General features: G+C 44.1%; 2 protein-coding genes across 5 annotated transcripts in view; one reads left to right on the forward strand and one right to left on the reverse strand.

The window, feature by feature from the left end:
• Nucleotides 1-2,126, forward strand: part of ALS2CL (ALS2 C-terminal like) — a 62,842-nt gene extending 60,716 nt beyond the window's left edge. For 2 of the 3 annotated variants that reach the window (XM_030445201.1, XM_030445200.1), the window contains exons 25-26: nucleotides 536-632; nucleotides 719-2,020. In XM_030445201.1, coding sequence (XP_030301061.1) covers nucleotides 536-632; nucleotides 719-790 — 169 coding nt within the window. In that variant the 3' untranslated portion in view covers nucleotides 791-2,020. Of the gene's footprint in view, nucleotides 1-535; nucleotides 633-718 lie in introns of all 3 variants that reach the window. The other variant, XM_030445202.1, reaches the window with a different exon arrangement.
• On the reverse strand, nucleotides 1,187-14,052 carry JMJD4 (jumonji domain containing 4). Of its 2 annotated transcripts, none has more exons than XM_030445203.1 (7): nucleotides 13,955-14,052; nucleotides 12,792-13,361; nucleotides 11,954-12,119; nucleotides 10,764-10,889; nucleotides 8,311-8,578; nucleotides 7,459-7,605; nucleotides 1,187-5,784 (listed from the first exon to the last, which is right to left on the reverse strand). In XM_030445203.1, the coding sequence occupies exons 2-7, from the start codon at nucleotides 13,054-13,056 to the stop codon at nucleotides 5,473-5,475; spliced, it is 1,284 nt and encodes a 427-aa protein (XP_030301063.1). In that variant the 5' UTR covers nucleotides 13,057-13,361; nucleotides 13,955-14,052; the 3' UTR covers nucleotides 1,187-5,472. The 2 variants fall into 2 exon arrangements, with proteins under 2 accessions (XP_030301063.1, XP_030301065.1); XM_030445205.1 differs by lacking the exon at nucleotides 13,955-14,052 and adding an exon at nucleotides 13,669-13,756 and having other exon boundaries at nucleotides 3,190-5,784.
• Nucleotides 14,053-25,273: the final 11,221 nt, after the last annotated feature.

The raw sequence follows: 25,273 nt of genomic DNA on the forward strand, positions 1-25,273 counted from the left end.
TGTAGGACTGACTATAAATCTGACACGTTTCTGCCCCAAAAGCTCTGCCCTGGATGCTTTCGCTGAAACTCTACGGACCTCCTTGCATCCAGTAGAATGTTTTTTTTTTTTCCTGGTAAATTTGAGTCAAAGTCCTTCTTGGATATACTTGCTGTTCTCCCAAAAAGGTGAATGTTTAAAGTTGGGGCTATGAAATCCAGGGATTGTGGGTTTTTTTGGGTTTTTTTTTTGGTCATATTGGATGCTGGTGTTTGTTTGTTAGGCAGCTCTTGACTGGAAATGAGGAAGGGAATAAGAGAGACTGTGTAAAATAGAAAACTTGAGATTTTTATGACTCAAAATACCTTTGCTGAGACCTGTCCATGCCAGGTATCTCAAAGACCTCCAGAAGACCAAGGTGATGCACAAGGAATCAGCACAGAACTTCCAGATTTGTGCCTCCTTCTCTCCCTAATCTGACTTTAAACAGAAACCTCACCAACCCCAGTGCCCAGAGGTTTGGTTTAGACATGGATTTGTTTTTTCCCCCCCTTAGAATACAGCACCTAGGAGCTGAAATCCATCTGATCAGGGACTTGATGGACCCCACCCATCAAGGAGGACTTTATGACTTTCTCTTAACAGCACTGGAGGTAAGGGAAATGTTGCCCAACACTGACAGCTTTTGGCCCCAAGTTCCAACCCTTTTCCTTGATCTCTTCCTCTTTTCCTTGTCCAGTCCTGCTATGAACACATCCAAAGGATGAGGCTCCACCAAAGGGAGAACTGCCATGGGAATCACAGCTCCTGAGCCCCAGGATCCCATGGGAATCTCCCCCCTCCTGCACTTTCTTGACCTGAACACTGTTGGATGAAGAAGCAACCAAGTGGCTGCTCTTCTGGTTGCTTTTCAAAAGGGATGAAAAGTTATTTATCAGCTGAGGGGTCCTCCCTGGCTTTTCCCTTGGACTTAGCTCTGGGATGGGGAAGCTCAGCCTGGAAGCCTTCAAGAGGCAACCTCAGCCCAACCTGGGGAATCTCTTGGAGGAAAAGTGGCCACGGGTTCTTTCTGCCTTGCAGTTTTATTTCATTTTTCCTGCACTCTGACAACACCTCCTTTCACTGCTCTCTCAGCTGCTGTGTTTGTGTTGCACTGAGGAGCTGACAGAAGGGAGGAGAAGTGGGGTGTTTGCTTTTTTTTTTTTTCTTTTTAATTTTGGTTTTATTTTATTTTATTTTTAATAGAAAGCCATCAAATGAAACCACAAGAACTGTTTTGGTGGGACCATTTCTGGTTGGCAGAAATGTGGCAGAGGAGAGGCCACCCCCATGTTCCTGAGCAACCTGTTCCAGGAATGAGGTGGCTTTTCCTCTGTCCCTAAAGAGGAAGGTTTTGGTTTTATTTTTTCCACTCCTCTTCCTACCTATGCTAAACTCAGTACCTCTCCATTGCATTTTAAAGCTGCTATTAACTAAATCCTTTGTTTTATGATCCTTACAAGTGGATATTTATACTTTGCAGACTCCTGTTGAAGTCTCAGGGAAATCACACTTGCACCTTGAACCATGTTAGTGCTGCTTGGTGATTCTGCAGGGGTTCATGGGTGCCTGATAGGAAGGACATGCCTTGTCCTGGGCTGAGAAACCTCAAACCCTGCTAAGAGAAAACACAAAACCACCTGAGTTTCTGCACTGACAGACCTGTAAAAACACTGATTTTTTTTTCCTAAGTGCACTGCTTTGTGCTGACAGACTGCCCACTGACCCCAGTGGGTTACAAATCAGATGAAAACTGGGCTGGGTTTTATGCTGCCTTCATAAAAGGCAAAGGGATACTTAGGGTCCTGTTCCTGGATCAGATAAAACACTGATGTCTGAATTGCATATGAGAGCAAGAGCTCTTTTAAACTGTATTTTAACCTATTTTTTGGGGGGGAATTTAATATTTTTTACTTTACAGCTTGATTTGAAATTGTCCAGGTCTGTGACTTTAAGAAAACAAAACTCTACAGCCTGTGTTTCCTCCTGTTTATCACAAGTATTATGCTTTAATAAATAGTACATTGATTACAACAATTAATATATTGGTATGAGAGTATCCTAATGTATGTTTCACAGTAACTTTGTATTTAAATAAAGCTGTTCCATTTTTAAGAGATTCCAGGCCTGCACACTTCTTATTCTAATATCAATGCTGTCTTCAGTCATTGGAGAATTTAATCATAGAATCATAGAATCCTTGGGGTTGGAAGGGACCTCGAAAGATCATCTAGTCCAACCCCCCCTGCCAGAGCAGGGCCACCTAGAGCACTTCGCATAGGAACGTGTCCAGGCGGGTTTTGAATGTCTCCAGTGAAGGAGACTCCACGACCCCCCTGGGCAGCCTGTTCCAGGGCTCTGTCACCCTTACAGGAAAAAAATTTTCCCAGATATTCAACTTGAACCTCCTATGCTCCAATTTACACCCATTACCCCTTGTCCTATGACTGGTCACCACTGAGAAGAGCCTAACTCCATCTCCTGACACTCACCCCTTACATATTTGAAAACATTGATGAGGTCACCCCTCAGTCTCCTTTTCTCCAAACTAAAGAGACCCAGCTCCCTCAGCCTTTCCTCATAAGGGAGATGTTCCACTCCCTTCATCATCTTAGTAGCTCTGCGCTGGACTCTTTCAAGCACTTCCCTGTCCTTCTTGAACTGAGGGGCCCAGAACTGGACACAATACTCCAGGTGCGGCCTCACCAATGCAGAATAGAGGGGGAGGAGAACCTCTCTTGACCTACTAACCACACCCTTTCTAATGCACCCCAGGGTGCCATTGGCCTTCTTGGCCACAAGGGCACATTGCTGGCTCATGGTCATCCTCTTGTCTACCAGGACCCCCAGGTCTCTTTCACCTACACTGCTCTCCAGCAGGTCAGCCCCCAACCTATACTGGGACATCTTGTTGTTCTTCCCCAAATGCAAGACTCTACAGTTCCCCTTGTTGAATTTCATCATGTTTCTCCCTGCCCAACTCTCCAGCCTGTCTAAGTCTCTCTGAATGGTAGCACAGCCTTCTGGTGTGTCAGCCACTCCTCCCAGCTTAGTGTCATCAGCAAACTTGCTGAGGGTACATTCTATACCCTCATCCAAGTCGTTGATGAAGATATTGAACAACACCGGGCCCAGTACCGACCCCTGAGGGACTAATTCTACAGAAAGTCTACAGAAAGTTCTATATGGCTCCCTTACCATCTTGAGCACTGGTGGGAAAGAAGAACTGGAACTACAAATGAATTTCCCAATGCAATTGCAAGACACAGAATCAGTAAAACTGAGTTTTGTGCTTCTGCTCCCTGCCACATCACTAAGGAGAACATGGCTTGAACTTTAAGACACTTCCCTGCAATTAAACTACTGCTTTTTGTGATCACACTCAAACCTTAAGAGGCCTGAATCTTCCAGAACTGAGGATGTTGTGGGGCAGAGAGAGCACAGGTGAAGGAAGAATAATCAATAATAATAATTAATAATAATAATAAGTCCCACCTTCCTTTACCTGAACACCTCCTTAGCCACCCTACCATCTCCTCTCTTTTTCCTTACCTGTTTTTCACAGGGAATTACCTGCAGAAATGATGCCTGGATTTTATTTCCTCTCAGCAAACTGATGGGATCCATCCAAATGAGGGTGTTTTCTGCTGGACAAACTGTTGAGATCCTGGGTTTCTCAGTGTTAAAACCCAGATTTCTAGTTTTGCTGTTTTCACACAGCCCAGCCAAGGCAGTTCCAGCTTCCAGGGCCATGGAATGAAAAAGCACTCTTGAGCTAAACAAACCTTTTATAAAACTGCAGTGTTTCAAGGGGTTGGTGCAGTTACACAGCATGCAGTGAGCCTGGGGAATACAAGAGGAAAATGTTTGCCTCCAAAGTCCATTGATTGATTGTCAGCTTTAAAGCATTGTTCCTCACCTCTCTGAAACCTCCCTTTAATTCATGGAAGGAGGAAAGCTCCAGTTTGCCTCTCCTGCTGAATGTAAACAGCCAGGAGTAACAGCTGTGAACTTTTTATTTCAGAGCTCCTTCAAACTGGCAGTTTTCCAGGCCAAAGAAACTCTCTGCCAGAAGGTTGAATCACTGAGAGGTAGTCACAGCTGTTACCAAAAAAAAAAAATAATATTAAAATAAAGAAATAAAAGCCTGTTTTCTCCATTCTTCCATGCTCTGGGTATTGATCTTAGTTTTGGGTACCACTTCCCACTCAAAATGCAGAAATCTGCTAGAAAATAGAACATGCAAAATGCATGCACATACAAACTCCACAGGATTATCTAGAAAACAGTAAGATATTTTTTTTTTTCAGCCTACTGGAGAGTTCTACTATTGCACTTTCTAAACACAGGGTTCCTAGTTGCTCTTATCTGGCTGAAAACTGAGCAAGTTCTTGAGCTATAATTCAAGTGAAGCCCTAAAGGGGCAACTAAGTTAACAGTGTGCAGCCATTTGTGCTTCTAGGCTTCCTTTTCCAGTTAAAGCAAGGGAGATGCTTCACTAGAAATGCTCTTTTAGCCTGTGGGTAGCATTCAGGTTGCAAGTTGTGCTCTGTAACCATGCAGCAGTGCTATTTGGTGTGTTAACAGCATGGCTTTTTGAGAGGAGAGAACATGAGGCTATTTGCTCCCTTCCCTGATGAATCAAATCTCTGCTTGGAGAAAATACTGTGCCTTAAAATAGTGTGTAGAGATGGGAGAGCACATTCAGGTTCCTCCTTTTGAGCTTAAATCTTTAGTGGCAGATTCCCCAGCAAGAGCCCAGCTCCCTGATATGTTAAATTTAATCCTGCAGGCCCTGAAGGATGGGTCAGCTGGAGATTTTCTGCTTTAGAGAGATGCCACTGTACAGGAAAATAGGACACTCAGCTCTTCCACAGCTTATGCTTCAGCTGCTGAGCCTGCTCAGCCTTCAGGGGAAATAAAATAAAATAAAAAAAACCAAAACAACAAAACCAACACAACTAGGATCCTCTAATATTTAAAAAAAGAGCTGAGCTGTAGCTGGAAGCAAGCCAGCTCTCAAAGCAGAGGTGGAAAAAGAGGTGGAACCAGACAAAGCTCAACTGCTGAAGCCTGCAGTGCAGGTTTGCTCTGCAGTGCTCTGAAGAAGCAGCAGGAATATTGTGCAGGCCACTGCAGCAATTTGGTTTAGCCCTGATAGAGCTAACTGAGAATTTCTGTTTGCCCTCCCTGCATCCACACCACCAGCAGGGCTCAAAATAATATTAAAATGATTTGGGTTTTCCTGTTATCTGAGAGAATCTGTCTGGTTACTCCAGATACTTCAATGCTTAAAGTTAAAAAGTGTTCAGTCTTCTTAAGAATGTACTCTCTCCCTCCTCTATATTAAGGCTCTCAAACTGTCACAGCTATTAAACAGGGAGGAGTCAGTCTTCTCCAAACACCCACTTTGCAAAAGGTTTCATTTTACAAAGAAGTGACTAAATAGGGAGGTTAGAGGAGAGCTGTATCTATTGCTGCTTTCAAGTGGTGGAGTAATGCCTCTGGAGGTGGAGAAAGTGATGTCAGGTCTAGTTTCTTGAAATCTTCATTAGCACTTAATGATGTTAACACCTTCACAGTCCTCTTTAAATCAAACACTGCATGGAGCATGCCCAAGGTGGAAATGGCAGCTTTTGGAGTGTTCTTTGCTGAAGCTTCATCATCCAGGCCATTTTCCAAGACAGAAATCCTGTTCTCTGCAATGATTTTGAGGAAGTTGTAGAACTCCTTATAGTCTATACCTGTGCAAGACTTCATGATCAACTAGGGGAAAAAAAAAGACAGCATTGAAGTGAAAACAACTCCCTGACCTACAGGAAGAATTAGCAAACTATATTTATCAAGCTAGTAACAACCTGGAGTTATAAATAACCATTTTGAACCATATTTTTTTGTAATTCTCCCCATGGCACTAAAATTCTTGACCTTACTGGCAAGGCCATCAGCCCCAAAAGCAACAGTTTTGTTTCTTCTCCTTTTTTGTCTGTGTTTTTTGAAGCTCTTTTTGAAGGCTGTCAAACTAGCAGCTGTAACAGCCTCCAGAAATAAACCTTATATTTGTTTCATGGTTAATATTTTGGAAGCATACAAGTTACAACACTGCTCAGCAGAGTCACATGTTCTGAAAGCCTCACTTTGCAGACACAGAAACTTGCTGCCACCTCCACCTTATTTTTTTGTTGTTGTTTCAGATTCAAGGTTTCATCAGTTCTGTGTGGGCTCTGCTGATAAAGTGAAAAAGCACTCAAATTTCACAAAAAGGAATGTAAATACTACAGAAAAGACTGATCTTGATACTAATACTAACCTTGATAGTTGAAGAAGACCAGCTGAAGCATCAGTTTTCATAGAAGCATCATAACCTCCCTGCCACAGCAAATACAAGACTGGCACTAGCTTTTCCCTGTGCTACTGTCCTGGTTTGGGCCAGGATAAAGGGGATTTTCTGTCTGGTACTTTTGCTTTCAGCTCAGTCACTTGTAAGGAGCTGCACTTGCTGAAATGAACAGCAAGGTTCTCAGTCAGAGTCTGATCTGGGACTGATCACACTCCAGGGTTAGAGTTCCAGCCAGAGCCTGGTGTGCAGAGGCAAGGACACTGCTCAGCTCTGAGGAACATTTTACCCTCCAGAAGGAATAAAGAGGTCCCACCTGCAGCCTCCTTTGGGGAGGAACAGACAAGAGAGATGCCAGAATTGACCAAACAGAGGATTCCATCCCATACACCTCATACTCAGGATAAATTTGAGGGATCACAAGGGTCAAACCCCTTCCTGCTTCCCTTTCTTCACCTGTTTCCTGTTTGCTTCAGCATCCTGGAAGGATTCCATCCCTTCCTCTGCCTGTGCTCCTGATCCATCCCAGCCTGAATCTGTGTGTTCCTGCCTCCAGCTCCCAACTGCTGCTGACCCCAGGATTCCAGCCTGGACTTTCCCAGGGCTGCCCTGCAGCCTCGGGGGTGACGTGAGAGTTACTGGGGGAAAGGGGGGAGGAACCTGGGATCAACTTTCCTGTATATTTGTATAGATTTAGTCATTTTCCTTATTTATCATTCCTGTTTCATTAAAGCTGGGCAGTTTAGTTTCCAACCCCTCAGTCTCTCTCCCTTATTCTCTCTCCTTTCTTTATCAGGGAGGAGAGAGAGATTAACAGAGAGAATCTGTTATTGGCTTTAATTGCCAGGCCAGTGTTAAAGCCTGACAGATTTAATTGGTGCCCCATGGTTTAACACTGGCCTGGCAATTAAACCGAGTGACAGCTACTGAAGTATATATTTGATTTCTTGCAAAATGAAGCTGTCACCAGTCCCTACCTTCCATAAGAAACTAATTCCCAGTATGAGCTTAAGGAGCTGTGTGTCTTAGAACCCATAAAGTGGTGCAATGCAGCCCAGATTCCTCTAAAAGAGGGTCAGGCAGCCAGCACCACCTTGTCATACCTGGCACTGCAGGTGCCAATCATCTATAGGGTCCTTCCACTCCTTGATTTCCCTTTGGACAGCTGCTAATTCATCCTGCAGGAAGCCCCACATTGTAGCCACATTGCAGCCATTCACCCAGTTGTGGTTGATGGAAATGGTATCCTCCTGCAGGAAAAAAAAATCAGTAGGTATGAAGCTGTGGAGAGGAAAGGGTGAGAAAAACAGCTGCACCAAAAACCAAACACTGGAAAAGGTAAAATTATATTCCCCAAGAAGGGAAATGCTTCTCTTGACACCACTGTGCTGAAGGCCCTGAGCAATCTAATCTTGCTTTGCTCTGCAAACTGGCAAACATTTCTAGTTCCTCTGTCTGAGCACACCTTGTAAGGGCACAAAGGTGGTGAAGAGAAAGGGAAAAGGTTGTTAATCTTGGTTTGTAACCATGGAGAGCAATCTGTTAGCATTTGCCATTATTAAATGATAATTTACAGCTAGAAAGCAAGATGAGCAGCCTCACCAGAAGTCCACCTCCCCAGGCATTCTGTTTCTCAGCAAGCAGTACTATCAAATGAGGAAAAGTAGAAGAACTTTTATAAGAAAAGAAAAACACAGTTTTTCCCAGAGTTCACACAACTTCTTCAGCTGAACACTCTCCAAGCTTGGACCCAAGGAGCTCCTGAGTTTAGGTTTGCTTTTAGCCACCATCTTGAGCAGCCACATTCAGAACTTTCCTCCCTGAATCTCCCTAAAATTGTTTTCCAGCCCAGTTAAGACTTTGGGCACCCAACACACTGTGAATGTTCTGCTTCCAGCCAGCTGCCTGACTTGTCTCTCTTTTCCCAACCCCCAAAATGCTATCAGTTACCTTACCAGATTGTAAACCTGATGATGCCATCCACTGGGGATGAAAACAATCTCCCCTGCTTCCTGCACAATTTCAACAGGGGGTTGGCTTTGGTTGTAACGAGGGTAAACACTCTTGTCCCTAAGACTTGGTGCAGTCACATCAAAGGGCAAGTTGCCATGGCAATCCTTCAGGTATTCCTCCTGTCCTGCAGGATACAGCAGCCATCTCTTTCTCCCACAAACATTGGCTGACCAGCTATAGGAACGGAAGACATCAGCATGAAAGGGAGTCCTGGAGAAGGCAAATCAGAAATTTAAGTTAACACAGTGCCTAAAAGAGATAAAATCTCTGAGAATCAGCCAGAAAACTCCCAGGAAATCTGGAAGGTCAGGGGGGATGGGGATTGGAGCAACCTGGTGTGGTGGGAGGTGTCGCTGCTCATGCAGGGGGTTGGAATTGGGTGAGCTTTAAGGTCCCTTTCCACCCAAACCATTCTGGGATCCTACACAAACAATCTTTACAATGCAAACCTGATGACAAACTGTCACCCTTTTCATTTAATATTGGTCATTTGAAGTATTCAAAGCTCACTGTTTCTCCAGAGTACTGAAGTATTTTATATCCCCTCTGCTTCTCTCTCAGTTCTGCATCTGTCCCACAAATACTTCAGTGTCTGGAGATTTGTTGGGCTGATCCCAACGGGATGAGGTTCAACATTCCAAGTGCCGGGTCCTGCACTTTGGAAACAACAACCCCATGGGGAGCTCCAGGCTGGGCACAGAGTGGCAGAAAGGGACCTGGGAGTCTGGATTGCCAGGAAGCTGAAGAGGAGCCAGCAGTGTGCCCAGGTGGCCAAGGAGGCCAATGGCATCCTGGCCTGGATCAGGAACAGTGTGGCCAGCAGGTCCAGGGAAGGGATTCTGCCCCTGTGCTCAGCTCTGGTGAGGCCACAGCTTGAGTCCTGTGTCCAGTTCTGGGCCCCTCAGCTCAGGAAGGAGATTGAGGTGCTGGAGCAGGTCCAGAGAAGAGCAAGGAAGCTGTGAAGGGATCCAGCACAAGTCCTGTGAGGAAGGGCTGAGGGAGCTGGGGGTGTTGAGGCTGGAGAAGAGGAGGCTCAGGGGAGACCTCATCACTCTCTACAACTCCCTGAAAGGAGGTTGGAGCCAGGGGGGGGTTGGGCTCTTTTCCCAGGCAACTCTCAGCAAGACAAGAGGGCAGGGTCTCAAGTTGTGCCAGGGGAGGTTTAGGTTGGAGATGAGAAAGAATTTCTTTCTGGAGAGGGTGATCAGGCATTGGAATGGGCTGCCCAGGGAAGTAGTGGATTCTCTGTGTCTGGAGATATTTCCAAAGAGCCTGGATGTGGCACTCAGTGCCATGGGCTGGGAACTGCAGCAGTAGTGGATCAAGGGTTGGACTTGATGATCTCTGAGGTCCCTTCCAACCCAGCCAATTCTATGATTCTGTGATTCTGTGATGTGAACGGAGGAGACTCTTTGAAACAAAACTTTAACACCAATGCTGGACCACATTTTTCATCTGCTAAGTATTTGACCAACCCATCCCCACCTCTCTGAGGTTCCTGTTGACTCCGCAAACCACAAGTGGCTGATGATCCCCAGGGAGGTTTGGATCTAAAAACTTCTCTAACCAGATGACTCGTGCAGATTTTTGTCTGCACAACTCAGGGCAACTTTTGGAAGTGCAAAAACACTTGAGGTGCCTGCAGAAGGACAGCTCATCACATCCAGAACTAAAGGAGCTGGGAAAAGCTGGAGTCAGGTACAACACTCTGTTGTATGTGATCACAAACTCCTTTGGGTTGGAAGGGACCTTCAAGATCATTTAGTTCCAACCCCCTGCCATGGACAGGGACACCTTCTGATTGATCCCATTGCTCCAAGCCCCATCCAACCTGGCCAGGAACATTACCAGGGATGGGGCAGCCACAGCTTCTCTGGGCAGCCTGGGCCAGGGGCTCAGCACCCTCACAGCAAAAAATTTCTTCCAAATCTCTCCCCTCTTCCAGTTTAAAACTTTCCAGAGCAGAGCTGCTCCAGCCCTTGCATCAGCTTTGGATTTGCTTCTTAAATTGAGGATCCCAGACCTGGATCAAGCACTTCAGGAGGGGTCTCACACACAATCTCCTCTGTTGACCTGGGGGCCACACTTCTGAGGCACCCCAGGACCCAGTTGGTTTCTGAGCTGCCAGCACATGTTTCTGGCTCTCCTAAGTCCTTCTCCTCAAGGATGCTGTCCAGCTTTTCTCCCCCCAGCCTGGATTTATGCTTGGGATTGCCTCAGCCCATGTGCAGGACCTTGCACTTGGCCTTCTCTAACTTCAGGCAGTTTGCATGGGTCCACCCCTCAAAGTCCCTCTGGCTGATGCAAACCTGAAGCACAACCTGATAAACCCCTGAAACACCAAATCTTGCCCCAAAATGACTGTGTAAGAATGACAGAAGCCTCAGTGCCTTACCATGAACCTTTGGGTCCCATGTAGACAAACCTGTAGTCATCCACAGCTATAGCATCCCAGTATTCATTCAGCCAGTCAGATGAGAAATACACAGGGGTTGTATAAACATCTTGCTCTGGGAAAGCCCTTAAAAAGACACCAGGCATTGGAAATCAGGCTCAGAAAAAAGGCAGAATTGCTCCTTCTTACTTCAGTTCCCACTCCCCAGGTACAGAGAGCAATGGGGTCTCTAGCAGGACACTGATGCTCAGCTGCCACCTCCTCTGTGTCACTGACAGCTCTGAGTTGCATGGAAAACGTGGTTTTCTGCCTCCCAGGAAAGCTGTGAAGCTTCACTGCTGTTTGGGAGACTCCTCCTAATTCTGGCAGAGACAATTCCTAATAAATACAAGTTCTTTAGTTGAGACATCTGAAGACTGCTTGTCCAGCAGGATAGAAGGTGTGTGTGTGTGGGAAAGGTTAGGAAGGAGGCCAAGCTGTGGTTTACCACTTTTTTTTTTTTTTTATCACTTATTTTGATAAGTGTGTGACCTCTCCCTGCACCTCTCCCATCCTTTTTGGTGTCTGAGAAAGCAGCCAGGGAGGCAGAGACTGACAAACTACTGTGAGGCACTGGCACACTCAAAAATAAAAACAAGGTGACCATAAGAAAACTGGATTAAGAGAAAGCTACACTTAAGGAAGAAAAAAATTGAGTGTAAAGACTACAAAGTCTTCCACAGATCTGAGGAATGGGTAAAGCATCCACCTTGGAGAAGCCAGAATGGATTGAGGAGAACTTTAGTGACCAGGAAGGTGAAGAGAAAAGAAAATAGAGAGTAAAGGATTACAACTCACACACACACTCACTAATTAACCAAAATTAGAAATGTTCACCCTTCTTTTTAAGAAGCAAGGTGGCAAACAAAAGCCAGATTCCAGCCACAGAGTTTCCAGAGGCATAACAGAATCATTTAAAACAAAGAGGAAAAGGCTGTCAGCCTCTTCAGGAAACAACAGCTTGTTTAAGGATCTTTCCCTGGGAATTATGCCCAGGACTGTGCAGCTGAAGACACAACTTGCTAGGCAGGTGCTACCAAACAGCACTGAGGGGCATTTAAATGCTCAGGCAGGAGAAGGTGAGGATTAAGGCTCCCTGGCAGCTCCCAGGTGTACATGGCATGGAGGGGAGTTCCAGAGATCTCTCTTACCTGCTCAGGTGCCAATCCTTCAGGTAAAGGCACCCCCTGGATGAACTGTGGCCATTCCTGATGTATTCCTTCCAGTATTTTATGTACTCCTTGAAGGGGAGCTGCTCCTTTGGGTTGGAGTTGTACTCCTTGACATCACAGTTGGCAACAGGTACTACAGCTTCTCCTGAAATACAAACTCCTTGAGCTCATGTGGGGACAGAATAACTGAATAAACTGAATTTTTTTAACCTTTTATATATATATATACATACTATATTACCTACTATCTTACCATATACTACACCTATCCTGCAGCAGACCATAGGACCTGGGTCCTGAGCACAACACAAACACACAAAACAAGAATTCCTGGCTCAGCTCTCACTCCCAGCACCATCATTCTAGGCAGACACAGACTTCTGAAGCCCAGAAATGACTTGTTTAATGTGACCTGAATCCTCCTCTCAATCTCCATGAGGAGTGGGTTGTTGATTCTTAAAAATACACACTAATATTTTACAGGGGCAGGCATCAGGATGTCCCTCTGGTTATGGTTAAGCAGGTGGAGTTGGTGGGGTTTAAATGATGGTTTGGTTAAATGATGGTTCAGTTACTTCGTTGGAGGAAGAAAGTCAAGATTGGAACCCACAAAACTGGAACCCATTGGAACTTCCACAAAATAAGAAGTGTTAAGTATGGAGAATGAATTATTAACTTAGAAAATAAACCTGGAGAACTGCTTGGTTTTGTTTAGAGGTTCTACTCTTATGATTAAAAACAAAAAAAAACAACCCAGGTCATCCAGCAGATGTTTTAATGAGGTATTAAAAAAGCCAAACTCTTATTAAAAACTCACCAAACTTCTGCAGCAGATAATCAAAGTTGGGCTTCCCATCCCAAGTCACCCAGTTCCTCCTGCTGCCCCACTCTTCAGTGAACTTAGCTGAGAAAATACAGGGATGGTTGGGAATCAAATAATCCCGGAAAAAGTCAGAATAAGTGAATGATTCTACTTTTTCAATAAAGTCAACGTGGCCTCCAGGGAGGCAGAGAGCACCCTGAGATGAGCTGCTGTAGTCATGGAAAAAGGCAGTGGAACAGGCAAAGGTTGCCCTGTCCATGCAGGCTGAGTCCCCTTCCTGGCTGAGCCAAGACAGGGTTGGGCTGAAGCTATGGTGTTATTCTACAGCAAAAAGAATAATAAAAAAAATAAAAAATAAAATAAAATGCAGGTTTTAAAATGGAAGTCTCTAAATCCATGAAAAGTCCCAGGAAAAGAGAAACTGCTGGAGGGCAAAGAAGTCATGGAGAAGCATCACACCAGGTGAATTTGGGTGTCTCACTGCAGATGCTGAGGATGCTGCTCTCCTGTCACCTTGTTGCCAGGGCAACCACACTCTCTGGACCAGCAAAAGCTTCTTCTTCCCTAAAAAAAAAAAAATAAAAAATAAAAATTAATCAGAAACATTTATTTCAGTGGAATATCCCTGCTCAAATCGTGGAGGGAAGGAAAACGCCCTCAATGTTTTGGGGCTCTGTGGCTCAGGGACTGCACTTTGTTAGAAGACATCAGGTTTAGCAATCACCTCCCTTTCCCCAGGTTTTCTCTCTGGGACGAGCAGCAACCATAGGTTAAAAAAAAAGAATAATTTTGGAAAGAAAAGGTGAATAACAGCGAAGAGAAGGAAGGGGGGGGGGGGAGAGGACACAGAGAAGAGGCCCGAGGGCTGCACCTGAGGCCGCGTATCATGGAGGGATGGGCTTCAGGAGAGGGGAGGCATCGGGGGGTGAACAGGAAACATCGGGGGGGTGAAGGGGAGACGAAGCAACCCGGGATAGGGGGGGAGAAACGGAGCCGCCATGAGGCGTTTCCCCTCCCCACAGCGCTCCCAAGAAGGACCCGGACCCCACAGCGCGGCGCACACCCCCTCCCCGCCTCGGTTTCTCGGTCCTCTGCCCACGGGAGAGGAGAAAAGACATTGGGGACACCTCCCCCCTAAATCCCTACGCCCGCCATACCTCCTGAAAGATCGGTGAGGAGGGAGGTGAGAAGCGGAAAGGACCAGAGTCCCCCGGCAGCTCCCGGAACTTGGGCGCTGGGAAGGTTGGAGCCCGGGGGGAAGGGTGAGGAGGGAGCGGGCGCAGGCGCGGAGGTTCGGGGAGGGAGCTGGGGCCGGGCTGGGCCGCACAGAACCGAACGGAACCGAACCGAGCTGAGGGAGGTGGGTGAAAGGGTTTGGGGTTAGAGTAAGGGTTTGGGGCTGGGGGAGAAAGGGAGAAGGGAGGCTTTGAGGGGGAGATTGGGAGTGGTGGTGGGGGGGGTGGAGGAGGGCGCTTGGCCTAAGGCTGAGGGAAGAGGGGGGGGGGTTTGGCCTGAGGGAGAGATGGGGGCTGCCTGAGGGGGTGAAGGGGTTATGGAGATGGGGATTTATTGGAAAACTCATAGATTTCAATGTTGGAGGGGACCTTGAAGAGCGTATGCTTCCAACCCCCCTGACATGGGCAGGGACACCTCCCACAGATCAGGTTTCTCAGATCCTTGTCCCTTCAAAGCTCCCAGGGTTGGATGGGGCTTCCACCACTTCTCTGGGCAACCTGTGCTAGGCTCTCACCACCCTCATGGGGAAGAACTTCTTCCTGACATCCAATCTCAATCTCCCCTCCTCTAGTTTGGATCCATTCCCCCATGTCCTATCCCTCCCTGACATCCTAAAAAGTCCCTTCCCAGCTTTCCTGTAGCCCCTTCAGATCCTGGAAGGCCACACTAAGGTCTCCTTGGAGCCTTCTCCTCTCCAGACTGAACAACCCCAACTCTCTCAGTCTGTCTGCATGGCAGAGCTGCTCCAGCCCTCTGAGCATCCTCCTGGCCCTTCTCTGGACACTCTCCAGCACCTCCAGGGCTTTCTTGGAACAGGGGCTCCAGAACTGGATGCAGAACTCCAGGTGGGGTCTCAGGAGAGCAGAGCAGAGGAGGAGAATCCCCTCCCTGGTCCTGCTGGCCATGGTGCTCTGGATGCAGCCCAGGGCACAGTTGGTTTTCTGGGCTGCAAACAGAAACGTGGAATGGTTTGGGTTGGAAGGGACCCTCAAGATCATCTCTTTCCACCCCCCTGCATGGGCAGGGACACCTCCCACTGGGCCAGGTTGCTCCAAGCCTTATCTAACTTGGCCTTGAGCCCTTTCAGGAGCAGCCACAACTTCCCTGGGCATACTGTTCCAGGATGTCTGAATTCCTGACAGGGGAGGGGTAAAGATGGGGTCACTCTGGTGACCAACAATAGGACCTGAGGGAATGGTAGAAAAATGTCCTGGGGGAAGTTTAGGTTAGAGAAAAGGAGAGTTTTTCATCCAGGGGGTGGTTGAGCACTGGAAGAAGCTCCCCAGGGATGTGGACCCAGCACCAAAGCTGCCTGAGGACAAGAAGTGTTGGGATGATGCTCTCAGGCACCTGGGGTGATGCTGGGGGTGCCCTACACAGGGAGAAGAGTTGGACTTGGTGATCCTGATGGGATTCTGGGATTCTCTGAAGGGGAGAGGCAGGTCTGGCCTTGAGGGTTTGAACAGAATGAATTATTTCAGTTAGAAGGGGCCTCCAGCAGTCATCAGTCCAACCACCAGGGCAACTCAGGGCTTACAAAAAAAAAAATAAAATTGATATTAAGGGCATTTTCTGAGTGCCACTTGGAGGCTTGGGGCATCAGTCACCTCTCTAGGATGTCTGCTCCAGTGTTTGACTGCCCTGTGGGGGAAGAAATGGGAGTTCTGGAGCTGTGTTTGCCCTAGAGCTGTGGCAGAGGAGGAGATGAGGGTTGTGGGGGGGGCTGGTTTAGCAGTGAAGAGGGGAGAAGAGGATTTGGGGTGACTGCTGTGTTGCTTTTCCCCAGCAGCACTAGGGAAAGGATGTTAGGGGATGATATTAGGGAAAAAAACCTGGTGTGGCACCTGAGTTTGGGGGGTTTCAATTGGAGAAAGGGATGGAAGTGGATATTTTAGGGGGGGAAGTTCTGGTTTAAGGTAAGGAAAGAGACACAGGGAGTCTGGGGGGTTTCAGTTGGAGAAAGGGGTGGAAGTGGATTTTTTTGGGGGGGAAAGTTCTATTTTAAGGTAAGGAAAGAGACAGAGAGTCTGGGGGTTGGCACTGGGGAAAGAAAAGAAAGGAGGGAGATGGTGGAGGGGAGAAAAGGGAGAGCAGAGGGGAGGCAGAGCACCCTGGGAGGGCTGGGGAGCAAGGTTTGGGAATTGTGGATGTGTCTCTGTCTTGTTTTGGGTTGGAAACATGGAAAAAAAAAGCTGAGGAGGTTTAACCTGGGGGGGTTAAAGTGTGAGGAGTGAGGTAGTCCCAGATTTCCTTGGATATGGGAGAGGGTGGGGGGACTTTGGTCTTCTCTGAAGTTGTTTTTTATCAGAAATGGAGTGGGATTGAAAGGTTTTTTCTATAGAATGATGGAAAGAGCTTGATGAGGGGAAACCCCTTGGTCTGGAGCTGGATTTAGGGGGGATTTGTTGATTTTTTTGGAGCTGAGCTGAATCTGTGTGTGTGTTTGAGAGGTCCTCTGTGTGTGTGTTTGCCTGCTGCACAGCTTGAGTGGTCACCCTGGGGTGTTTTCTGTTTTGTAGCATAATTGTGGAGTTAGAAACCTGATGAAATGGCATCTTGGGCCTTTAGGTAAAAAAAAAAAAAAGTGTTATTTTATTGACTTTATAAACATATTTATTGTGAGGTTTACAGGAGCCTGAAACTCATCATTTGCCAGATGGTAACTTTGGGAACAAACCCCAAAGATAATGACCCTATGGAAGCTTAGAGGACAAAAAAAAAAAAAAAAATAAACAGCAACCAACACATGAGAAATGTAAAAGGAGAATTTGTGACTTAAATTCTGGAGGCTCTGAGGTAGGAAACACTCCCAAGGGACAAGGGCTCTGCTGGGGAAGAACAACACGATGGCCCAGTATAGGTTGGGGGCTGACCTGCTGGAGAGCAGTGTAGGTGAAAGAGACCTGGGGGTCCTGGTAGACAAGAGGATGATCATGAGCCAGCAATGTGCCCTTGTGGCCAAGAAGGCCAATGGCACCCTGGGGTGCATTAGAAAGGGTGTGGTTAGTAGGTCAAGAGAGGTTCTCCTCCCCCTCTATTCTGCATTGGTGAGGCCGCACCTGGAGTATTGTGTCCAGTTCTGGGCCCCTCAGTTCAAGAAGGACAGGGAAGTGCTTGAAAGAGTCCAGCGCAGAGCTACTAAGATGATGAAGGGAGTGGAACATCTCCCTTATGAGGAAAGGCTGAGGGAGCTGGGTCTCTTTAGTTTGGAGAAAAGGAGACTGAGGGGTGACCTCATCAGTGTTTTCAAACATGTAAGGGGTGAGTGTCAGGGAGATGGAGTTAGGCTCTTCTCAGTGGTGACCAGTGATAGGACAAGGGGTAATGGGTGTAAATTGGAGCACAGGAGGTTCAAGTTGAATATCCGGAGGAATTGTTTTCCTGTAAGGGTGACAGAGCCCTGGAACAGGCTGCCCAGGGGGGTCGTGGAGTCTCCTTCACTGGAGACATTCAAAACCCGCCTGGACACGTTCCTATGCGAAGTGCTCTAGGTGGCCCTGCTCTGGCAGGGGGGGTTGGACTAGATGATCTTTCGAGGTCCCTTCCAACCCCAAGGATTCTATGATTCTATGATTCCTGAGTTGCCAGCATCTCCTGGGAGCTGGGGTGATGAGGACTGCTCAGTGAGTGAGCTCAGAGCCCTTCCCAAGAGCTGAATCACCTCCTTTTTTTTAAAAGCAGCCACTTAGGTGTCAAGTAAAGAATTTAAAATATGTTGGGGTGGCTCTGCTGGAAATATAATCTGAATTTCTTTGCTACTGATCCCTCTGTGCCTCCACTTGGTTCAAGGGTCAAAAAGATAAACTATGTATTTATACAAGATTTATTATTATATATTTATAGAAGATAATAAAGAAAATATTAATATATTTATTATAAAAATTAAATTTAAAAATTTATTTAATTTAATATATTTATTAATAAATAAAATAAAAGGTAAACTATATTTATATTTATATTTATATAGAAAAAGAGGTGATTTACAGGATGAGGATGATGTGGTGATGCTGGGGAGTCCCAAGCTGGGAGGAGCTGCATGTGTAGGGAAATGAATTGTTCTTAAAAAAAAATAATTAGCAGTTTATTATGATATAATTAATTTAAATAGGTTTCTTAAAAAGAATAAGCAATTTATTATGAAATAATTTAAATAAGTTTCTTAGAATAAGCAGTTTAGTATGAAATAAATGTTTCTTAAAAAGAATAAGCAGTTTATTATGAAATAATTTAATGTTTCTTAAAAAGAATAAGCAGTTTATTATGAAATAATTTAAATAGGTTTCTTAAAAAGAATAAGTAGTTTATTATGAAATAATTTAAATAGGTTTCTTAAAAAGAATAAGTAGTTTATTATGAAATAATTTAATGTTTCTTAATAAGCAATTTATTATGAAATAATTTAATAAGTTTCTTAAAAAGAATAAGCAATTTATTATTAAATAATTTAAATAAATTTCTTAGAATAAGCAGTTTATTATGAAATAATTTAATGTTTCTTAAAAAGCAATTTATTATGAGATAATTTGTTTCTTAAAAAGAATAAGCAGTTTATTATGAAATAATTTGTCCTTCTCTGCATTCAGGTTTAAGGACTGTAACCCCCTGAAGTCTATAAAGCTATTTTTGCCTGTATTTACAAGTCATTTAAAGCCATTTCTTTCTTTAATACCAAGCTAATCCTTTGCATGGTATTGTTAAGGAGTTACCTGTGTTCCTTGTTGGGGTTTTTAATGGGTTTTTTTTTCTTGCTTGGTTGGTTGTGGGATTTTGCTTGGGTTTGTGTCTTTTTTTTTTCATGCCTCCTACTGTAAGGAACCTGAAATCATATTTTAGGAGGAACAGAGTGGGCAGTGCTGGACTTCAGGTGGTTTTTTTTCTTGGTTGGTTGGTTGTGGGATTTTGCTTGTTTGGTTTTTTTGGGTTTTTTTTTTCCTGTGTTTTTAATACAGGGAACCTAGAATTCTATTTTAGGAGGAAGAGAGGGGGAGGAGGAGAGAAATCCTGAATTTTCAGTGCTAGTTCCTTATATTAAACCAACTTTTAAGTGGCAGAAGATCTCTAGCACCTTGTTCTGAACTGGGCTTGTCCAAACTTCAGGAAATATTGGGGAGAAAGAAGAAAATCTTCTCATTTTGAAGGAAAATACCTCAACTACTTGGTCCTTGGTGGTGAGCTCAGGGTTTGTGTTGGCACCTCCTTCCTCCATGTTGGTGCTAAAAGGAGGAAAGCAGAGGGAAGGTTCCTTTCTAAAAGGAGATGAGAACAAGAAATTTCTTTTAATGTTGAGTTGAGGATGAGAGAGTTACAGAAATAATGGGATAATAATCACAGTCAGGTCACTCACCTAAACTGTAACAAACTGTGGTTTAAATCTATATAATTTGCAGATCCCATTACTCCAGTGGATATTTTAATCACTAAGGGTCTCCATTCACAAACAGGTATGTTTTGAAATAAAGCATCCAAATTTCTTTCCCTGTAACACCTGGAGATCTATGTGGCAGACCTTTATTTGTCAGTATTTCTGTCCCTGAGATTTTCAAACCACAAAAAATGGAGGCATGAAATCTCATTTTAAAGTGTAGTGTAGAGTGAATAAAACAGAAAGGCAAAGCAGCATTACAGTGACCCCTTGATATTCTTATCATAGTGTGGTGTTTAATAAGAAATAACTTTGAATTAATCACTGTTTTCACAAAAAAATTCAGAATGCAAGTTGTATGATAAACGTTCAGCTGCTTTCTCTTGTCAGCTAGAAGGCAATAAGAAGCAGATCAGGTATTTTGTCCAACATATTATCCATTTTCCAGATCTTGAGTTCAAGACGTAATAAATTGCTGGATTAATATGAAAGGAGGTTGGAAAACCAAAGCTTTCATGATATTTGCAGCACCGAAACTCCTGTGCATGACCTCCTGCACTTGTCCTACAAGGACGGGGCTCAGACTGCTTTGGTTTGTTTCAAGAAAATAAATGGCAACAAGAATTTCTGCCCCTATACTCAGCCCTGGTGAGGCCACACCTCGAGTACTGTGTCCAGTTCTGGGCCCCCCAGTTCAGGAAGGATATCAAGGTCCTGGAGCAGGTCCAAAGGAGGGCAACCAGGCTGGTGAAGGGACTCGAGCACAGACCCTATGAGGAGAGGCTGAGGGAGCTGGGGCTGTTCAGCCTGGAGAAGAGGAGGCTCAGGGGAGACCTCATTGCTGTCTACAACTCCCTGAAAGGAGGTTGGAGCCAGGGGGGGGGTTGGTCTCGTTTCCCAGACGACTTTCAACAAGACAAGAGGGCAGGGTCTCAAGTTGTGCCAGGGGAAATTTAGGTTAGATATTAGAAAGAATTTCTTTACGGAGAGAGTGATCAAGCATTGGAATGGGCTGCCCAGGGAAGTAGTGGATTCTCCATCCCTGGAGATATTTCAAAAGAGCCTGGATGTGGCACTGAGTGCCATGGTCTAGCAACCGCAACGGTGGTAAAAGGGTTGGACTTGATGATCTCTGAGGTCCCTTCCAACCCAGCCAATTCTATAATGGGATTTAGCTGCTCAGAAGCCATAATCACAGGTTAGTGCCTGACACATGGCTGTCATGAATCAAGTACATATTTAATGTCTTTTTCCAGCTAATTTCAAACAATTTTGTTTTATCTTTGGTAAAATTCTCTGTGTTTTGTGGTAAATAATAGTATGGTGTCAAATGGTCATAAATATTAGCTGACTCAGGTAAAGCCTCTGAGCTCTCAGGTGAGTCAAAACTCATCTGACCTGAATCATGGACGTGTTTATGTACACAGGGGAACTCACTGCTTCCTGTGCTCTCCTGGACACAGGATTTCCTTTACTCTTAAATACAGAGATAAATAAATATTCTTAATTTTTGGATATATTTTTTCCTTTTTTTTTGCCTGTTTTTTTTTTTACTTGTTCTTTTGGGTTTTGAAGAGAAAGAAATACTCAGGAGAAAAATTCAACTTACAGATGGACAGGTCTTTAATGGCAGCAGCCCCCAAAAGGCTGCCTGAGAGTTCTGCATCTACAGAGAGAGGTAAGGAGCTTGAGCTGTGGTTTAAGAAGGCTTTTATTTATGGCAGAGCTGTGAGACTGTATCATACATGAATAATTTCACAGTCTTAATAATAATAATAAGTGATAAATAATAATTAATGAATAATATATAATATATAACAATATAATAAATATAAAAATATATATAGAAATATATATAAAATATAAAAATATATATAGATGTATAAATATATAAAAAGATAAATATATATAAACTATATAAAAATATAAATGTATAAATATATAAATACATATATATAAAATATAAATATAAATATAAATATATATTTACATATAAATATATAAATATATATAATATATATAATATATATAAATGTATAAAACAAATATATAAATATATAACATAACAATAGTAATAAGTAATAAATAATAATAATAATAATAATCAATAATTTCAAGCCTTCACAACTTAGAGAGCAAGCCTGAGAGAAAATTCTGCCTTCGTGTGGTGGTTTTAAAGAGTTTGTGGTTCTCTTGAGTGTGAAAATGGGCTGCAGGCTGAGCTCTGACACAACTTGAAGAGCTGTTTGTCTACAGTTCCTCCTTCCCTCCTTGGTGTCAGTGTCCCTGGTTGTCAGGGTTTAACACTGGCCTGGCAATTAAACCCAATAACAGCTTCTCTCTATCAATCTCTCTCTCATCCCTGATAAAGAAAGGAGAGAGAATAAGGGAGAGAGACTGATGGGTTGGAAACTAAACTAGACAGCTTGAATGAAACAGGAATGAGAAATAGGAAAAATGACTAAATCTATACAAATATACAGGAAAATTGATCCCAGGTTCCTCCCCCCTTTCCCCCAATAACTCTCATGTCACCCCCGAGGCTGCAGGGCAGCCCTGGGAAAGTCCAGGCTGGAATCCTGGGGTCAGCAGCAGTTGGGAGCTGGAGGCAGGAACACACAGATTCAGGCTGGGATGGATCAGGAGCACAGGCAGAGGAAGGGATGGAATCCTCCCAGGATGCTGAAGCAAACAGGGAACAGGTGAAGAAAGGGGAAGCAGGAAGGGGTTTGAGCCTGGGGATCCCTCAGATTTATCCTGAGTATGAGGTGGATGGGATGGAATCCTCTGTTTGGTCAATTCTGGCATCTCTCTTGTTTGTTCCTCCCCAAAGGAGGCTGCAGGTGGGACCTCTTTATTCCTTCTGGAGGGTAAAATGTTCCTCAGAGCTGAGCAGTGTCCCTGGTTCTGCACACCAGGCTCTGGCTGTAACTCTGACCCTGGAGTGTGATCAGTCCCAGAGCAGCCACTGACTGAGAACCTTGCTGTTCATTTCAGCAAATGCAGCTCCTTACAAGAGACTGAGCTGAAAGCAAAAGTACCAGACAGAAAATCCCCTTTATCCTGGCCCAAACCAGGACACTGGTTAAAGGGGTTGTTGCTTTTAGGAATTTAGGAGCTGTTTTTCAGCTCACATTCCATTCTGGGATGTCCTTCCCAGCAGTGAGCACTGAGAAAAACCTGAGTTTGGTTCCAGGTTTCCCTTGGGATCTTCTCCATGGTGTCGAATCTTTCTGGGTCTTCATTTAATCCTCATTTATGTATACACATTGTTTATAAAATACCTTTTTAGACATTATTTATGAAATAATAGCTCACAGCAGGTGCAAGGAGTGTGCTGAGGTTTAGGAGGTTGGCAGAAGGGAAGTGTGTGGAAGTGTCAGTTTTTTGTGTGTCTGGAAGTGGCAATTTTTTTTATGTGTGGAAGTGGCAACGTTTTTGTGCGTGGAAATGGAAACTTTTGTGTGTGGAAGTGTCAACTTTTGTGTGTGGAAGTGGCAACTTTTTTGTGTGTAAAAGTGGCAATTTTTTTTGTGTGGAAGTGGCAACTTTTTTGTGTGTGAAAGTGGCAGTTTTTTATGTGTGGAAAAGGCAACTTTTTTGTGTGTAGAAGTGGCAACTTTTGTGTGGAAGTGGCAACTTTTGTGTGGAAGTGTTGACTTTTGTGTATGGAAGTGGCAACTTTATTGTGTGTGGAAGTGGCAATTTTTATGTGGAAGTGTCAGTTTTTTTGTGTGTGGAAATGGAAACTTTTATGTGTGGAAGTGGCAACTTTTTTGTGTGTGAAAGTGGCAACTTATTTGTGTGGATGTGGCAGTTTTTGTGTAGAAGTGGCAGTTTTTGTGTGGAAGTGTCAACTTTTTTGTGTGTAAAAGTGGCAATTTTTTTTGTGTGGAAATGGCAACTTTTTGTGTGTGGAAATGGCAACTTTTTGTGTGTGGAAATGGCAACTTTTTGTGTGTAGAAGTGTCAACTTTTTGTGTGTGGAAGTGGCAGTTTTTTATGTGTGGAAAAGGCAACTTTTTTGTGTGTAGAAGTGGCAACTTTTTGTGTGTGTGGAAGTGGCAACTTTTGTGTGGAAGTGGTGACTTGTGTATGGAAGTGGCAACTTTATTGTGTGTGGAAGTGGCAGTTTTTGGTGTGTGGAAGTGGCAACTTTTTGTGTGTGGAAGTGGCAGTTTTTGTGTAGAAGTGGCAGCTTTTGTGTGAAAGTGGCAACTTTTTTTGTGTGTGGAAAAGGCAACTTTTGTGTGTGTGGAAATGGAAACATTTTGTGTGTGGAAGTGGCAACTTTTTTGTGTGTGGAAATGGCAACTTTTTTTGTGTGGAAGTGGAAACTTTTTTGTGTGTGGAAGTGGCAACTTTTTGTGTGTGGAAGTGGCAACTTTTTTTGTGTAGAAGTGTCAACTTTTTGTGTGTAAAAGTGGCAATTTTTTATGTGTGGAAGTGGCAACTTTTTGTGTGGATGTGGCAGTTTTTGTGTAGAAGTGGCAGTTTTTGTGTGGAAGTGTCAACTTTTTTGTGTGTAAAAGTGGCAATTTTTTTTGTGTGGAAATGGCAACTTTTTGTGTGTGGAAATGGCAACTTTTTGTGTGTGGAAATGGCAACTTTTTGTGTGTAGAAGTGTCAACTTTTTGTGTGTGGAAGTGGCAGTTTTTTATGTGTGGAAAAGGCAACTTTTTTGTGTGTAGAAGTGGCAACTTTTTGTGTGTGTGGAAGTGGCAACTTTTGTGTGGAAGTGGTGACTTGTGTATGGAAGTGGCAACTTTATTGTGTGTGGAAGTGGCAGTTTTTGGTGTGTGGAAGTGGCAACTTTTTGTGTGTGGAAGTGGCAGTTTTTGTGTAGAAGTGGCAGCTTTTGTGTGAAAGTGGCAACTTTTTTTGTGTGTGGAAAAGGCAACTTTTGTGTGTGTGGAAATGGAAACATTTTGTGTGTGGAAGTGGCAACTTTTTTGTGTGTGGAAATGGCAACTTTTTTTTGTGTGGAAGTGGAAACTTTTTTGTGTGTGGAAGTGGCAACTTTTTGTGTGTGGAAGTGGCAACTTTTTTTGTGTAGAAGTGTCAACTTTTTGTGTGTAAAAGTGGCAATTTTTTATGTGTGGAAGTGGCAACTTTTTTGTGTGGATGTGGCAGTTTTTGTGTAGAAGTGGCAGTTTTGTGTGGAAGTGTCAACTTTTTGTGTGTAAAAGTGGCAATTTTTTTTGTGTGGAAATGGCAACTTTTTGTGTGTGGAAATGGCAACTTTTTGTGTGTGGAAATGGCAACTTTTGTGTGTAGAAGTGTCAACTTTTGTGTGTGGAAGTGGCCAGTTTTTATGTGTGGAAAAGGCAACTTTTTTGTGTGTAGAAGTGGCAACTTTTTGTGTGTGTGGAAGTGGCAACTTTTGTGTGGAAGTGGTGACTTGTGTATGGAAGTGGCAACTTTATTGTGTGTGGAAGTGGCAGTTTTTTTGTGTGTGGAAGTGGCAACTTTTTGTGTGTGGAAGTGGCAGTTTTTGTGTAGAAGTGGCAGCTTTTGTGTGAAGTGGCAACTTTTTTTGTGTGGGAAAAGGCAACTTTTGTGTGTGTGAAATGGAAACATTTTGTGTGTGGAAGTGGCAACTTTTTTGTGTGTGGAAATGGCAACTTTTTTTTGTGTGGAAGTGGAAAACTTTTTTGTGTGGTGGAAGTGGCAACTTTTTGTGTTGTGGAAGTGGCAACTTTTTTTGTGTAGAAGTGTCAACTTTTTGTGTGTAAAAGTGGGCAATTTTTATGTGTGGAAGTGGCAACTTATTTGTGTGGATGTGGCAGTTTTTGTGTAGAAGTGGCAGTTTTTTGTGTGGAAGTGTCAACTTTTTTGTGTGTAAAAGTGGCAATTTTTTTTGTGTGGAAATGGAACT

This window comes from Calypte anna, chromosome 2 (genome assembly GCF_003957555.1).
Source record: "Calypte anna isolate BGI_N300 chromosome 2, bCalAnn1_v1.p, whole genome shotgun sequence".
Taxonomy (NCBI): Eukaryota; Metazoa; Chordata; class Aves; order Apodiformes; family Trochilidae; genus Calypte; species Calypte anna.

Coding starts and splice junctions, on each gene's coding strand:
- JMJD4 (XM_030445203.1), bottom strand. CDS start 13,056: ATGGACAGGGCAACCTTTGCCTGTTCCACTGCCTTTTTCCATGACTAC. Junction 10,890..11,953: donor AAGGATTGGCACCTGAGCAG/GTAAGAGAGATC, acceptor TGTCTTTTTAAG/GGCTTTCCCAGAGCAAGATG. Junction 8,579..10,763: donor ATGGGACCCAAAGGTTCATG/GTAAGGCACTGA, acceptor TGCCTTCTCCAG/GACTCCCTTTCATGCTGATG.